Source organism: Silurus meridionalis, chromosome 8 (assembly GCF_014805685.1).
Source record: "Silurus meridionalis isolate SWU-2019-XX chromosome 8, ASM1480568v1, whole genome shotgun sequence".
In the NCBI taxonomy this organism is placed as follows: domain Eukaryota; kingdom Metazoa; phylum Chordata; class Actinopteri; order Siluriformes; family Siluridae; genus Silurus; species Silurus meridionalis.
In genome coordinates, this window is record NC_060891.1 from 12,582,320 (window position 1) to 12,600,478 (window position 18,159).

Consider the following 18,159-nt stretch of genomic DNA (forward strand, 5'->3'; position numbering starts at 1 on the left):
AATATAATAATGTAATTAAATAAATACAGGATTTGCTGCCACGGAGCAACTGTTGCTTTTTATTTTTGTTTAGCCAAGGGAATTGCTTTGTATAGGTTTATATATATATATATAAAATGTAGGTATGTATATGTAAATTCAATAAATGTACACACAAACACGCATGTTGATAGATAGATAGATAGATAGATAGATAGATAGATAGATAGATAGATAGATAGATAGATAGATAGATAGATAGATAGTGTGTGCATGTATATATACATATAAAATGTGTGTGCTTGTGTGTATACAGTACTTTCTATGCTATTTTCATAGGGACTCAAACACTAATGCTGACCTACGTAGAAGTGCTTCTTACTACAGTATTTGTGTTTAAAACTGATCAAATATTGTTTTCAATTAATAAATATGTTTCAGAAATAGAATCTTTGTAAGGTCCTAATTTTTAGCAACAAGTTTACGCATGGCCAATATTCTGTTTTCCAAAAGTCACAATGAGCCACTAGATGTCAGTCTTGTCAGAGAATGTTTCAGGCTTTAACTCGTGCAGGGATCGAAAATCTGTTTCTACACCGTCTGCCTTTCAGCTCGGTTTGATTAGAGTTGTTTGATTCGTTCTCACACTATTATACATTTCTTTAGTTGATTAAGATTACTCATTATGGCAAGTATACACATGGTTAAAGGCAAAAAATCTATTTGTCAAAATCGGTGGTGGCCGTGCGAAATCGGTGGTGGGCCGTGCAATTGGTACCTGGGCCTTCAGTGGGGACTTAATTCACCTCTTAATCCCACCACTATCACGTCACAATTATAAAAACCAGCAATACTGTACAAAAACGCAATATAACAGCGCGTGGCATTACAGGGAGAGACATTTCGCCTATGGAGGGTGAATACCATTTTACTAAAGCAAGCTCCAAACCTCTACACTACAACCGCAACTGTGCACCTACATCATCTGGAGCAGTTCAAAATCAATATTTGTCTAAAAACAAACATTTTAATAAAATACAACCTACTCACCAGAAATGCATACTCATAATTTGCACCGCTTCTCAGAGGCTGTAAGTGAGTGGCACCACTCATTTTTACTGGTCTGGAAGTGGAGAACAAACCCTTTCCCCGGCTGAGACATGCTAGCTAGATTCGAGGTTGGACGAGCTCTCCTCACGATGTCTAGCTTTTTTTAAAACAGATTTTTTTTAATTATGTCCGAGACTAAATGAATTTCTCTTCCTCCGTAGGCATAAAAACGTCTAACTCAGATGTACTAATAACCAACCAATCAGAGGATGGAAAAATGCTGAGGCTATTCTGGACCAGCTAGCTGTAGTACAGATTTTGCAGGTCCTGGACAGATTGACATGGCAGCACATAGAGGCTGAAATCTGATTGAACAAAAAATCTAACATCCACATACACATACTGGAAGCAGTGTAGCCAAGAGAAACTCTATGAAATGTTGAGAATAAATTAATACAATTTCATGGAACAAATATTAGAATTTAGGCTGTAAATGTAGGTCAGTGCTTCTGATAGTGTTTAGACCAGCAGAGAAGGTTTAATGTATTTGTTTCAGTGGTAGCACAGAGGTTAGGATGGAATTCTGTTCAGAAGATCATACGTTCAATTAACAGAACCACCAAGCTGCTGGGCTCCTAACCAAGGCCCTTACCCCTCACCTGCTCAGTAATAAAAATAGATAAGAAATGCTGTACAAAAGCACTGGTTTATTCACTGTAATTCCTATACTGAACAAAATTTGATTAATGCCATAACCCAGCACATATATATCTCTTATTTCGAATCAGGCTACAACTTAAAGGTCGATCGATGCTGATTTTGTCTGATCTGCTCCAAACAAACACTGTACAGTATTTCTGAAAAGAGCTTAATTTTATTTTTGATAATAAAGAATAAAATCAAATAAAAAATTATTATAACTTCTCTCAGCCTGACATAGAGGCCCAGCAGCCTGATATTTTAATAGGATACAATTTAGATTTTGTTTGAAGCAATAAAACAAGACTGTGTTATTTGTTTAAAGGAATACCCCAGGGGGATTTGCTTCTGACTCATACCAAAATGTGGAATTCATACTAACTGACTTTCCCTAAAGTTTTACTTTACAGACTTCATTCTGACCACAGATCTAGCAAAACACTATTAAACGCTAAGGTGACATATTGAACGGTGTGAATGATAAACATTGTCAGATGCAGGTAATTTGCAAAGAATTCCCAAACATACAGTATAATATTTTTCAATATAGAATATGCCTATTTATTATCCAAAACACAAAATAACCACTCTTGTCATTGGGGCTGGTCGTTAAGGCAGTTATGAAAATGTGATTTTGTGGAGTTCCCCTGCATTTGTGCAGAGCCTTAAAAAGTTTCATTGTGACAGTGTATCTGAGGTAAGGAAGGGTTTGGAAGGGGTCAGTAGTGAGTAAATCATAAAAACCTGACTGAGATATCCAAAAAAAGCTCCCTTTGAAGCACAAAATGAGTAAGTAGGTCTTTCAGTTTACTCTGACGACTTGCATTTATCATCAGAAGCATACATTAGTCATGGCTCATTACATACTGAAAGAACCAAACTAGGAAATGGTATAGTGTTACAAGGAGAAATGAATGTATAGTGTACCGAAATATACTTTTTTATCCATTATGCCTCAGGTGATTCTTGCTGCCCTCTACACATCACTAGATGGAGTCAGTTGCTTATCTTAACTAATCCTAATTGCTTATAGTTCAAAAAGAGAGCATATGCTAGTGATGTAGCCTTAAAATCCCATTGCTGTTACATATAAAAAACTTCTCACGGTCGGTAAAGGTTAAAATCATTTCAAGCGGAGGAAAAGTGTCCTTCATATCACCTACACTCACTGTCGCCTGTCCATATAATCAACTAATATTGTGAGAGTAGCAGGACAAGAACTTTAGTTAATGTTCACATTAAATACCAGAACCAAGAAAAACTGTGATTTCTTTGACTAATTGTGACATGGTTATCAGTGACAGTTTACACAGAATGCCATGAAAACCAAAAACATTAAGTGAGAGACAGTTTTGTGGGTGGAAATGTATTGTTGATAACAGAGGTTAGAAAAAGATGGCCAGATTTGTTTAAGCTGCAAGCAAGAAATAATAGCTATACTAACTCAATTAGTTTTTTTTTATTATTGTAAATGTAATACTGTAGTATTGAAATGTAAATAGTACTTATTTGTAATAAATTTGCAAAAAAAAATGTAAACATGCTTCTTTCACATTGTCGTTATGGGGTATTGATTGTAGAGTTTCGAGGAAAATAATGAATTTAATCCATTTTGGAATAATGTTGGAAAAGTAAAGCACTGTGAATACTTTCTGGATCCACCTCTTAATACCACCACTATCACGTCGCAATTATAAAAACCATCAATACTGTACAAAAACGCAATATAACAACATGTGGCATTACAGAGAGAGAGGCATTTTGCCTATTGAGGGTGAAAACCATTTTACTAAAGCAAGCTCCAAATCTCTACACTCCAACTGCAAATATATATATATATTAAACTATTTATTTGTATGATACAGCTGCAAATAAGTATTTGAACACCTGTCTATCAGCTAGAATTCTGACCCTCAAAGACCTGTTAGTCTGCCTTTAAAATGTCCACCTCCACTACATTAATTATCCTAAATTAGATGCACCTGTTTGAGGTTGTTAGCTGCATAAAGACACCTGTCCACCCCATACAATCAGCAAGAATCCAACTACTAACATGGCCAAGACCAAAGAGCTGTCCAAAGACACTAGAGACAAAATTGTACACCTCCACAAGGCTGGAAAGGGCTATGGGGAAATTGCCAAGCAGCTTGGTGAAAAAAGGTCCACTGATGGAGCAATCATTAGAAAATGGAAGAACATGACTGTCAATCTCCCTCGGACTGGGGCTCCATGCAAGATCTCACCTCGTGGGGTCTCAATGATCCTAAGGAAGGTGAGAAATCAGCCCAGAACTACACGGGAGGAGCTGGTCAATGACCTAAAAATAGCTGGGACCACCGTTTTCAAGGTTACTGTTGGTAATACACTAAGACGTCTTGGTTTGAAATCATGCATGGCACGGAAGGTTCCCCTGCTTAAACCAGCACATGTCCAGGCACGTCTTAAGTTTGCCAATGACCATTTGGATGATCCAGAGGAGTCATGGGAGAAAGTCATGTGGTCAGATGAGACCAAAATAGAACTTTTGGGTCATAATTCCACTAAACGTGTTTGGAGGAAGAAGAACGATGTGTACCATCCCAAGAACACCATCCCTACTGTGAAGCATGAGGGTGGTAGCATCATGCTTTGGGGGTGTTTTTCTGCACATGGGACAGGCGACTGCACTGTATTAAAGAGAGGATGACTGGGGCCATGTATTGCGAGATTTTGGGGAACAACCTCCTTCCCTCAGTTAGAGCATTGAAGATGGGTCAAGGCTGGGTCTTCCAACATGACAATGACCCGACGCACACAGCCAGGATAACCAAGGAGTGGCTTTGTAAGAAGCATATCAAGGTTCTGGCGTGGCCTAGCCCGTCTCCAGACCTAAACCCAATAGAGAATCTTTGGAGTGAGCTCAAACTCCGTGTTTCTCAGCGACAGGCCAGAAACCTGACTGATCTAGAGAAGATCTGTGTGGAGGAGTGGGCCAAAATCCCTCCTGCAGTGTGTGCAAACCTGGTGAAAACCTACAGGAAACGTTTGACCTCTGTAATTGCAAACAAAGGCTACTGTACCAAATATTAACATTGACTTTCTCAGGTGTTCAAATACTTATTTGCAGCTGTATCATACAAATTAATAGTTAAAAAATCAAACATTGTGATTTCTGGATTTTTTTTTTAGATTATGTCCCTCACAGTGGACATGCACCTACGATGACAATTTCAGACCCCTCTATGATTTCTGAGTGGGAGAACCTGCAAAATAGCAGGGTGTTAATTACTTATTTTCCTCACTATATATATATATATATATATATATATATATATATATATATATATATATATATATATGGTTCCCTGGTGATCTAGTGTTTAGGAGGCGGTGCTCTCACCGCTGCGACCCGGATTCGATCCCCAGCCATTAGGGTTGCGCAAGCCTTAGTGCAGGTCCCAAGCCTGGATAAATGGGGAGGGTTGCATTAGGAAGGGCATCCAGCGTAAAAACCTGCTAAATCAAACATGTGGATGGTCCGCTGTGGCGACCCCTAATGGGAGAAGCTGAAAGAAAGTTATATATATATATATATATATATATATATATATATATATATATATATATATATATATATATAAATAATAATCTCTCTCTCTCTCTCTCTCTCTCTCTCTCTATATATATATATATATATATATATATATATATATATATATATATATATATATATACAGTACAGACCAAAAGTTTGGACACACCTTCTCATTCAAAGAGTTTTCTTGATTTTCATGACTATGAAAATTGTAGAGTCACACTGAAGGCATCAAAACTATGAATTAACACATGTGGAATTATATACATAACAAAAAAAAAAAAAAAAATATATATATATATATATATATATATATATATATATATATATATATATATAGAGAGAGAGAGAGAGAGAGAGAGAGAGAGAGAGAGAGAGAGAGATTATTATCACACTTCTAGGTATGAAAAGTGAAATGTGCTTCATTTAACATCTGGTTTAATACACATTTATGCTTTTTTGTCACATATTTGGTACACTTGGTACAAAGTATGGAATTAATGTGTTTTTACTTAATAGGAAGATATTTTTGGTGTTATAAATCACTTATGGCCTGGGCATAATCTCAAAGGTTTTTTAGAGAGGCAGTGATCTTAAGGCTGAAGGCTCAGTGAGAAATGTTGGGGAGATGTGTAGGATATTGCTATGTTGTAGAGCACGCATCCAGGCTGGAGAGGAGACAGAAACTGTGCATAAAAAACACATGCCAATAATAAGTGATCTGGATTCAGGGAGTGCCTGGTGAATATACACACACACACACACACACACACACACACACACACACACACACACACACACACACACACACACACACACACACACACACTCCATTCAGGCTTAACCTTGAACAAATAGATGAAGAATATGAATTAAACAAAAAATAAAATAAAAACACATGGAAACAATGAAAGAACTGAGGAGGAAGTTTACAGCAAGATCTATTCTATGGACGTGCACAATGCAGGGTCTGCACAATGTAACTCAGGCTTTAAGGACACATATAAAATATGCAGTATTTAAAAGTTATTAATGAGCGAGACTTCAGGTTCTAAGCAATAGTAACTCTCAAGGGGGGAAAAAAGACTTTCACAATGCCTTTCATTTGAATCAAAACTGCTGCAATAATAGTGTTTAGATTCCTGGAATTTTATTTAAAATGATGCAGTAGATCATAAATGTCACGAGATAAATTCTCCTGGTTGACCTTGTTTCCAATTGGCCGTTTGCTAACTTTTATCTGATTACAGTCATGTAAACACCTTCTCAGCCTAGAGTTTACATATCTTCAGGGAAAACTTTAAAAGCCTCTGTAAATTAAAAATAGGAAACAGTATATACAATGGCTTCTCAGTTTGTATTTATTTTTTTTTCATCAGCCAAACCATTTTGTCTCCTTACAGAAGAAACAGAAACAGAACAGCTGGACCAGCTGGACCACAACTCACAATTCTTCTCTAGCTTGCATTAACAGCTTGTGCAGAAATTGCAGCAATCGTGTTCCAGGCATATGTGACATCTCCTGTTTGCATTGTTAATCTTACAACTCTCATTAGACGCTGTAAATAACAGACAGCAGGAGTTGGCCTGGAGAACTGTACCACCACTGAGGCAACAGCCAAGAGCTGTGGAGCTGTCTATGATTTTTATTATCCCAAAAGGCTTAAAGTTTCTTTAAGGAAGCCTTGATCCATACACCAGAGGCAAAAATGTGGTGACCTTTCACATGCTCAATGTTTGTCCTTCTTCTCACTCAGAACTTATTAGCTCCCTTTAGAGGATTTGCAGAAGTGCTACACTGTAAGCCAATCCTTCCAACAAAAGTAATTGCTTCCAGTTCGTCTGTGTCATTATTGTGGAGTGAAGGAGAGGGTTGGTTAGAAAGCGGGATGACAGAAATGGGAACCATTCATGCTCAATCAGTTAAAGAAATGGAGACCAGATTTTACAGTAACTCCATCTCTAACCTCTTTTACTCAAGCTATGAATAGGACATTGTTTCATTTGTCCTTGTGAAATTACTTTTTTATCTGGTTTATTACAAAAATGGACAGCGTCATAATGCAGCATGCCTTAGGGGAAATATACAATAATGTGCATATTACCAGATTTTACACATAACACTATTATAAAGTATGGTATAAAGTGTGTAAAATATCAGATTTTTTCCTCACAAGAAAGTTTAAAGTCGTTGTTTTTTGTCCTTTTATTAGCTGACTATATTCATTTAGTTTTTATTAAAATGTACAACACAAATGAAACTGACTGCTTGTTATATTTTAAATGACAGCATACAGAAAAAAATTAATCAAACAGCAAACAGATTGACCAATATCCAGGTAAACAGTATATTTATTTTTCTGCTTGTAAAACAGTACATGCTACAATAAAGAGTCTTTTTCCAGGCTTGGTTAGTTTAATACAAGATCTGTGTTTTTTTATTTATCTGTACATATTTTTTTATGTAATTTTTTGCAATTAATTTTATGTCAAGAAATTAAAAGCAGTGTTAAAAAATATTTTTATTCGAGGGGTGTATATGAATTTTATTAGTGTTAGTGTTAGTATTAGAATGATATAAAGATTAAACATTCACTGTTAAAAAAAATGTATGTTCTTGATATTCAGGTTAGACAGAAGCACTGGCCAATTTAGAGTGTTTTATATTAATGCCATGGTCAATATATAGAAGTTAAAATAGAAACAATAATTAAATAAATGTCAAATAAAATGTGAGATTTCATTACTGAGTCAAGCCTAAGTACATGTCCTTCCTGAGTGAGCTGATAAGACTGGCAGGGTGGAGGGGGAAAAAAGATAATATTGATTACCCGGTCTACATGGACAACTTCTTACGTATTAACATTGTGAAACATCAGACATCATTGAGGTTAGAGTCAAGACAGATGTCTTTGTTTTATCTCTGGCTCGCTATGGACATGCTCTCAGAATGAGATAAAGGGTCATTGTTAAGAGGGCAAAGGCATGTGAATGAGACAGGGTGTTGGCAGGACATGAGTTAGGTCATGTTTGGGTTTGTTACCATAGCAATGCCCACCATCTGAGTATGTTGGTGCTGTATGTGTGCACTGAGGTGGGTAGTTGGAAAGACAGATGGAAATGACTGGGTAACTCAAACAGGTCAATTCTGGGACTACTTTGAAGACCGAAGACTCACTTTAAGACTCCTCTTTTGAGTTAGTGTTTTTAAAGGAGTGTGGGAACATTTCCGATTTGAGCATTCCATATGCAGGAAGTGAAGAAATTTTCGAGGAAGTGATTCCTAAAATGAAGGACATTAATTTGAAATTAACACTGCCTTCTTAGGGCTCTTGGGAGCATATACATTTCTAAATATATGCAGTTTGTAACCTTAATGTGCTGGGTAGGGTTCAGGAATTCGAGACATGCTGTAGTTTAAGATGCAAAACTGTGCCCTGCTCTCTTCTGATATGCAAAATGCTTACAGACAGGTAACATAAAGAATAGAAACAGAAATGTGTGTAAAGGTAAAACTGTAGATGTTTAAATGAAAAAGTAACACTTATTCATGTGAAATTTTTGAAACTCAATGTTTAATAACAAAAACTGATTTTGTACTGTGCTTCAGAATAATCCAAATAATTTCATTACATGGTTTTATGCTTATCAAACTACATGACATTCTCCAAACTAAAACCTATTGGGCTTCATTTCTGACATTGCATTAAGACTGGTTTTAGATTAAATGTAATGATGGAGATTAATCAGTAAAAAAATAAGTTTCTGTCTAAATTTAGGCTTAGTCTAGATCTCAAAAGGAAGCCTTCATTGCTCAGAACACAAAATCGTATTTGCATAACCGCTAGGCTATGGTTTTGGTCACGTTATTCTTCGGTTGAGCTATATATAGATAAAAAGGCTTGCAACATGGCGTTCTACTTTTCCCTGTTGGATTGTAGAGGGAAGAAACCTGTAAATAAAAACAACAGTATAAACACCACATTATCAACATACATTGTTATCAACATTCATCAACAGTGTGCATTTAACTGTTAAACTTTGTTTTTTTTTCTTGAACTCCATGATTATGTAGGTAATTACAATTACATACCTCTTATTAGTTAATAATGGGTAATTACCTCTAAAAATACTAACCTGAGTCTGGATTTATTTGAATGTGTGGCTCTCGGTGCCTCCACGTCCAAACCCTGGGACAGAAAAAGCAAGAGGAGGAAAGAAAAACTTTAATGTATAACACAATAGCAAATGGTTCAAGTTAATGAGAAAAATCTGACAGCTGGCTTCCTATAGCAAAAATATTCTATGCAAAAACCACAACCCTATTAAATCATTATATTTCCTACCAGTCCTTAAAAGGTGGATCCCTTTAGTGCAGATAAACAGATTGAATGCAGTTATATAAGAAGCTGTCTATTTCTACTAGTGGTGAATGATGCGAGATGGCACAAGGTGATAACTATTGATAAGAAGCTTTAAACGATTATCTCTCTGAGGTCAGTAAAATGAACAAGGCTTAGTGGTTTTGGGAGAACACCAGCACTCCAAAATAAATCTATTATATATATATTAAGTTGATAATCAACCCTGACTGAATGACCAAGCTATAGTTCAAAGGTGCAGTAGACAAATATTCACTCACCTTTGGGTCCGAAGAGTGCAGAGTAACATGGGTTGTTACAGTAAGGCTTTCCCTCATGCTGAGAAAGACAACACAAGTTCAATTTATAGCATATAAATGGATATGAAACAAATGTTTTTTGTACACTCTATCCTAAAACAACCCTGATGCTACTGTAGTTCCTCCAGACATTGTTTTGACTGCAGTGTGATGGCAAAATCAACAGCCTGTAGAGTCGAGAAAGTATCAAGTGACTTTCATGTAATGATTTGCTGGTTCTTACCTCTGCATGGGAGCCTGGAGACAGGGTTTTATTGCATTTCTCACACTTCAGACAAGGTCTGTGCCAGTCCTTTCCCAGAGATGTTACTCTCTCAGCTAAAACACAAAGACAAGCACTATTGTAATTCTATGGTTTATATGGCTAGAATTTTCATTTTATTTTTACATCCTGACACTACATATACTGCACATCTCTATCTAAATATTCCTCTGATCCTTGAGACTTTTCTCCTGGAAAGGTTGCAAGCCAAGTTTAATAAAATAAGTTCCGCTGGATAATGTATTTTTTCCTCTCTGAGTTATCTTTGTAAAAATTTATGATAAGACATCAAAAGTCATTCAGTTCAAAATGACGAACTCTAGGGAAATTGCAACATTTCCCTTGCATAGGCCAATAAATTTGTTTTTTTTTCTGTGGGGCAGTGCATAAAAAGACATGAAAACAACTCCCAAGTTAATATCATAAAACAAGGCAATGATAAGCCAAGAATAGTAATAATGTCTACACATGCTTTAGTCTAAAAGGATTTTTTCAGCAACCCCATGTAGATGTTACCATAAAAACAGAGATTAAATGGAAAAAATGTTGTACATGAGGCGAAGCACACAGAAAACAATTAAATGTAATGTAAATAAATGTAAGTAACAAATGTACAGATGCATCATGCCTGGTTGAGGAGAACTGATTACATAACTACATTTAAGAAATAATCTGATTTATTTATTTGTATATTTTTAGTTAAGAAAATATATATTTTACTGAAAGCTCCTTTCCTTTTTTCACTAAACTATATAAAGTTTTGAAAACGCCTATTATAGACTATATATACCATTCTTACCCTGACAATTCATGGTCACACCACAATGGCCACGATACTGTATGCCAAGATAAACAAAACTGAGTATGGGTGCGTATACTTCCATAATGTCCTCATCAGTTTACTGAGTGTGATGGACTTTACAGATGATCTGCTCTGTTACTCCCAGTGACGCACACCAAGAAGCAGGAGAGCTCACCCAAAGCATGAATGCACACAGGCACACACAGAGACACACAAACACGCGCACACACAGACACACACACTACCATGGAAAATCCTTCTAATGAGGAAAGGCAGCAGAGGATGACAGAAAGGAAAATGACAACAGTGAATGGAAATGACATTTGCTGTTCTTCCTCTGGACATTTCCTTTCTAAAAACACTGGCTTTTAGAGTAAACATGTTTCTGATAGTATCTCTGATTTCGCTTGTACAGGTTACACTTTTTTCAGTGTTAACTGAAAGCCCTTTAGAGGAAGTGTAAAAATAGATAGAAGTTTCACATAAAAAAAAAAAAAAACCTACATACTCAAATAACATTTATTTAGCCTTATTAGACTGAATACTGTCCTCTTTAGGTGTGTGTTATCTATAGTGAAAATTAATGCATGAGCATAGAGCTCTACAGCAATGTAGACACTACGGGGGATTGTTCTACTTTGTTCTAAACTGTTCCTCCCACACTGCTGCTGTAGCTGTGGGAGAAACGCAGAGAGCTTCTGAATTCCTCTAAGGCAGGATTTTATTTTTTTTTTCTGTCTCTGGAAGATGAATGTTAAGGCTTTAATCAGCAAACTAGCTATGTAGTGATTGCATCCATCTGAACATGTGTTGTAATAAATAACAGGTATGAACCCATTGCATGTTATCTCAGTATTCCAAAGAAATGACATGTACGAGTTGATAACTAGTTGAAAATGCTTACACGGCTAAACAGACATCACCATACAGCCCTTTTGCAACCCTGTACTTTGAAACTCTACATGTTTTGAATTATACCTACTCTATATGCTATACACTATGCTTACAGTTTATTGCTGTTGCTGGATGACTTTTGTTGTCACCTGCTCTGATGAGTGCATTACAGAAAATCCTTTCTACCAAACCCTACATTAATAATGTGAGCCGTTAACCTTCTACACACCGCTTAGAAGACAGAACAAGCGACTTTTATTTATAGAAACAACTGCAATAGACATTGCAACCCCTTCAAGGTTAAAGCGGCTACTGATTGAAGCTGGGTGTTTTCACTAGCAGAAAGTGAGCAGTTCTTTAACAGGGAAGGGGAAAAAAGACTGGAGGATCAGTTCATCTTTCTGATGGCATGGTGTTGAAGCCTACGTAGACATTACAGACAAAAAGATGTTGCTTTGTATCATAAGTCTCAGTGAATTTACATGCCTCAGGCAATACCCTTCCTGTCTAAGATACTGCTTCAGGGTGTTGTACATGAAACAGCACCTCTTATCTCATCTCATTCCCTTGTGATTTTTGCAAAATGAACCTGCAGAGAGTGTGTGTGTGTGTGTGTGTGTGTGTGTGTGTGTGTGTGTGTGCTCAGCAGGATTGAAGAAGCACTTTTTAAATGTATCTTTTAAATTACATTTAGGCAAGAGACCAAATCCTAATTTACCATAAAAATTATTTTTACAAAATTATTTACAGTATTATTTGTTTTAGTCATGTATAGTTTTTATGAAGGTACATTAATAATACTAATACTACTACTACTACTACTAATAATAATAATAATAATAAAGTTAGGTCAGTTCTTCCGTGACATTCTTTCTCCAAAATTTCCTTTGAAATTAAAATAAAAAAATAAAAAAATAAACCCTATCTTCCGGATGTCTTGTTCACTAAACAGGAAACGAGTTCAAAAATGTAGAGAACACATGCCTTCACAAGCACGCGCTTCCTTGACGCGCCCTTATTGCGCAATACATTTATTAAACGCTTGAATCATCTTTATCGTTTTCAATTTTTGCGTCTTTTTTTATCATAAAAAAAGAAGAAAGAAACCCGATTTCTTACCAAAGTACACTTCCTTGCTGCACTTGGGGCATTTAGGCATGTTGGTAGTTTCAGTATTGTTTCCTCGCTAGAATAAAATAACTCCAGGCGGAAGGCAGCAGCAGCAGCAGTAGTTATTAGACCTCCACCTGCACACTGACCTCGCCTTCAGCTCCATCCGCTTTTATACACAGCGGAGGAGAGACACAGCAAAGGGGAGGCTCTCATTGCGTGTGTGTGTGTGTGTGTGTGTGTGTGTGTGTGTGTGTGTGTGTGAGTTTTGAGAGAAAAACTGCAAGTTATGTCAGTCTTTTGCCCACTGCCTCATCAAGGCAAGTCGCAATAACTACTGTTTTATTGAGTCAAGTCAACTTAGATATTCTTTCAACATAAATATTATTATGGTAACACCAGACCACCCCAATACACCATACATATATGACATGATCAGCGTATTCACTGCCTTCATATGAAATAAAAAGGTTTATATCCTATTGCTAATTCTACAGAAGTATTGCACACTATTTCATCCGGAACATTCTAATGACATGTTCATTAATTGGGATAAATTATTGTCATTTATTTAGTGTTAATGGTTCAGGCCTTTGCTCATGCATCCTTTCCATTTAAATCATGATTTATTTGCAAATGAGCATCAATGATCATGAATTCTACTATTTTACATGAATTCCTATAGCAATAACAAGAATAATGCACTTTAGAAAAGCATAATCATTATCTACATTCAATCTTTTCCACAAAGATTCATTATGAACAGATTAAGTGAAAAAGACAGATAAGTGCCATTTTTTCATAAACATATATTAATCATCGGTTACACATATAATCATGTTATTATGTAATATACAGTAGACCACATGGAAAGTTTGTGGACACCAGACCATAAGATTCATTTGCTTTTTGAACATTCCATTAAATGTTTAGTTCCCATTTGCTGTTACAATAACCTCCACTCTGCTGAGAAGATGTTACACTAGATTTTGGAGTGCATTTGTGGAGATTTGACAACGGCATCAGTAAAGTCAGGCACTGATGTAGGGTGATTAGGCCTGGGTTGACGTCAGTGTTCCAATTCATCCCAGTGTCATGTGTCTCAAAACTTTTGTCCATATAGTGTATAATTGAAGATGTTTTACAAATACACTATGCATATAATCTCCAAGAATGAATCATTTGCCATGAGGTGTTTTGTAATCTCCACGAATGAATGTGATTCGTCCATTCATTATATCTATGCTTTATTCTTTTCTTCACTTATTTTCCCAGTTAAATTGTACTTTAAATGGTTAAATATGTACATGACTTATTCTCATGATGGCTACAGTAGTACATCCAAGGTGTATGTACATGTACTATAGATATGTGGGATATTTTAGCATGCCAATTATATTAACTTTTGGAAAAAGAAGAGGAAAAGCATATGTAATTTTCCTGTCAACTTATTTCTGCTTTGATCTTGACCATTCTTCCTTTTATGTCACATGCACTGAAAGGACATAAAAACAAAAGTTTTGATTTTCAGGCCAGAAAATAAATGCTACTATGTATAATTGTCCAAAAGTAAAAGCGAGAACTAATCTATAGAGTTCATTTTAGATTTAGATAAACTTTTATTAGGTATTCACTTATCTACTGTATCCCTACTAATATGCACATGATTACTCACCTATCTATCAATGAAAAAGGACCACCACTGATAAGATCATATTTAGGTGATTGACATGTGAGTGTTCATGGTACTCGTATGGTTGCTGGAGTGCAGTGAACTGGACGACTGTGGTTTGAAATATTCACTCATGAAAGCTTAGTAAACCCTTAATACACATTTTGTGTGGCAAAAGATGAGCTACAGACCTACAGGCAGGAATGTCTAAACGAGTATAGATGGTGTTGAAAATTCTAGCAATTCTGCTACACCTGGTATGCTTCAATGCCAATGGCACAAAAAATGCCAGGCCAGAATTTCAGTGTAATTGCTGTGTGGAATTAATTTATACAATACATAATAATTTCCAAATAACCTCTGGTCATGTAATGACCTGTCATAGACACAGTTCACTGGTAGACTGTGTATAGAGAAGTTGATGAATTTATTAAGGTTAATGAGTGAAAGTGTGTTTCTTTTATTTTTATTATAAAAAGTCTATGTTTGTATTGTCTATGAAACTTTTAATTTCACCTAAACCTGGACTTAAATCCTTTTATTAGTTTATATTAATTTTATTATTAATTAATTTAATCTAATAAAAAACTTTTATTAGATTTTATTAGAAACATGCATAACAGAAACGTGATATCCTGCCATACAAATTATTGTGATATTTTATATTTTATATTGTGATATTGAGCCCTTTGAAACTGCACTTGTGGTTACTGTCTTATTCATGATGTTCTCATATGTGCATTGTCTGTTATACTATAATAAGTTATAATAAATCCATGTTTTGTTAGGTCAGTACATTACTTATGTCCAAATGTCTTACATAGAGAGTAGATTATAAGTAAACATTGTTCACTTTGTCTCTATGAATACTAAAAAGAATACTAATTATTGACTGAAGAACAACACTTTTCTTTCCATTTATAGTTAAGTCTATTATTTCTGCCAAGACTGATTGTTATGACTGATATATAAACAATTTCTTACAGAAATTGTCTATTATACAAGTTCCTGTGAATTAGCTGTTAATGTAGATAACATATTAGACATAAACCTGTGATTTGCCTTGTGACCATGATACTGTCACAGCAAATGCACCCTACAATGATGTACAGTGAATCAACCTTCTGAACAATCAGATAAAAAAATTCAAGAAGAACTCTTTATTGAGAATGACCTTAGTGTCTAAGCCTTGATATGGTTATATCTTAATGCCTTCATGGCAAAGGTTAATGAATAATTGTATCTGATTAATTAGCTGGTGGATGCTGCAGGTGCTCTTAGGAATTCTTATAAAACCTTTGTATTTTGTTTGGTATTTATTTGAAATTCGGGGTTTATTGACATTTGCTCTTCATTTGCTGCTCAAATTACTAGAGTTTATGAGTTTCCATTACTCAGAGCTTGCTTTGATTCCAGCTTAGTGCTGGATGACATTTCAGCAGTGATAGGTGTGTGCTGGTAGACCTGTGAGTACTTGAAACAACACCCCATCCTCCCAAATAATTACAGTTCAAAACTTTCAGAAGAATACACCTTGTTGAAATGGTGCTTTAATAATCAAAAAAGGCAGGATTTCTTTTTTTTTTTTTTTTACAGCACAATGGAAAACTGAATAATTAAACCTCTTTAAAGGGTTATATTTAAATAAAAATAAAAAAATAGAAATAAGCTTTAAACTTAAAGAGAAATAAGGGGATTTGGTTTAATAATTGTCTTTATTAAAATAATTGAATAGATATTTAGTGCTTAGTGTCTGCAGTGAGAAGCAGATTTGTTTATGTAGTGAATAGTGAAAGCTCTGTGTACCTCTCAGACTAATTAACAAACTCAAGGTATTGTTTCAAGACACATTTCTGCAGTAGAATGTGAGTAATGAGGTGTCATGATCAGGTACAGTATCATGTTAAAACAAATACAAACTGTAGGTTACTATAAAACCATACACATTATCTTTTGTTGTATTTTGGGTATGCAAAGGGGCGCAGAAAACCAGTTCCCTTCTTTTCTGTGCAGCTTAGCTTTGAACCTGCAAGATTTGCATTCATGTGGTCACTTTGCATTAGTCTGCAACCTTCCAGTGGCCACTCCTCATCATTGTTGACTTGTCCCAGTAAAGATAACAAAGCCCCAGACCAAACCCATGTGTTGCTCAAAAACACTACGTCAACCACTTGCTTTTCATGCTCAGTAAAGTATGTGTTGTGGCATGCACCCACACACACAGACACATTTATACATATATAGTGTAAACACACAATGATGTAAATGTAGTTTTAAATATGTTGATTGCCTGAAAATTGTGTTTTTTTTTTTTATAAACCATATTTCTTTTGTATAATAAACCCAGCTGCTGAAAAAGTTCTTATTTGAAATATGAATGATGTTAAATATTTACACACAGATTTTTTTTTTTGTTTTTTTTAATCTGTGTAGTTGTTTGAAACATGTTTTGGTTCATACAGTACTTCAATAAGGAGGAAACACAGATTTTTTTCTAAGAATGTATTTGATCAGTAAGGGTGAAATAAATCAGACCCAAACCTTATGGCACCATTCAAAAGAGATTTGTGTATAATGCCACCCAAGTCATGCATGACCTCACTTCCTTCTTCATCCTCAAGGGTATTACACTCTACTTCTGTTTCATCACCACATCAAGTCTGTTTTTTCTTATTCTCTGTTCGATTTGTTCCTATGCCCTGTGTGTGTGTGTGTGTGTGTGTGTGTGTGTGTGTGTGTGTGTGTGTGTGTGTGTGTGTAACTCAATGTTTTATGAGCTGGGAAATTCACCTTTAATGATGTTTCCACTGAATTTAATTTCATTTTGCTGATGACACAAGATCCAGGAAACCATGTGGCTCTATAATGTTTTTTTCCCTCTTCGTATATTCCCATCTTTCTGGTTATTACCATGCCTACAGCCTTTCATTAACCTCAGCAGGAGTGTCTGACCTCAGAACCTGCAGGGCATTCTTCATTCCTGCAAAGGTGCCAACCTACAGCAGAGCATGTACAGATGTGAAGGATGCCAAGCAGTGGTAGTTTAGTAGTTAAGGCAGTGGGTTTCTAATCTATTAGGCTGAGGGATTAGGCCATCTGGCTCTGCCATGCCACTGTTGGGTCCTTATAAAACTCAGCCTGAGACACCATTTGGACCATGTCTGTGAATGCATAATCTAGAATTGTTTTGTCTGCAAGAATTCTGAGCATGGAAACTGGTCATTCCATTCATCCGAACAGTTTGTTTCCTGTAATTTATCTGCCTTGAACTTTAGCATGGAGTGTTGTTTTTTTTGTTGAAGGCCTGTTTTCATGAGCTAGATGCTTGCAGGAGTAGGTTATGGAAAAGCGTAGCATTGAAAAGATCAAACGTTATAGCATCTAAACTGACAGATATTTTCCAGGCTAAAAGTATCACCGCTGTATCGTGACAAGG

The 18,159-nt window shown here is 35.8% G+C and overlaps 1 protein-coding gene across 1 annotated transcript; it reads right to left on the reverse strand.

Moving 5' to 3' along the window:
* Positions 1 to 8,855: 8,855 nt before the first annotated feature.
* crip1 (cysteine-rich protein 1) lies at positions 8,856 to 13,212 on the reverse strand. The gene is made up of 5 exons (XM_046856303.1): positions 13,061 to 13,212; positions 10,207 to 10,301; positions 9,945 to 10,002; positions 9,440 to 9,492; positions 8,856 to 9,254 (listed from the first exon to the last, which is right to left on the reverse strand). The coding sequence occupies exons 1-4, from the start codon at positions 13,098 to 13,100 to the stop codon at positions 9,452 to 9,454; spliced, it is 234 nt and encodes a 77-aa protein (XP_046712259.1). The 5' UTR covers positions 13,101 to 13,212; the 3' UTR covers positions 8,856 to 9,254; positions 9,440 to 9,451.
* Positions 13,213 to 18,159: the final 4,947 nt, after the last annotated feature.

Excerpts from the sequence above, each read along its gene's own strand:
- crip1 (XM_046856303.1), bottom strand. The coding sequence starts at position 13,100 with ATGCCTAAATGCCCCAAGTGCAGCAAGGAAGTGTACTTTG. Across the intron at positions 10,302-13,060 it reads CAGCAAGGAAGTGTACTTTG|CTGAGAGAGTAACATCTCTG; the intron begins GTAAGAAATCGG and ends TTTGTGTTTTAG. Across the intron at positions 10,003-10,206 it reads CTCCAGGCTCCCATGCAGAG|CATGAGGGAAAGCCTTACTG; the intron begins GTAAGAACCAGC and ends TGTCTTTCTCAG.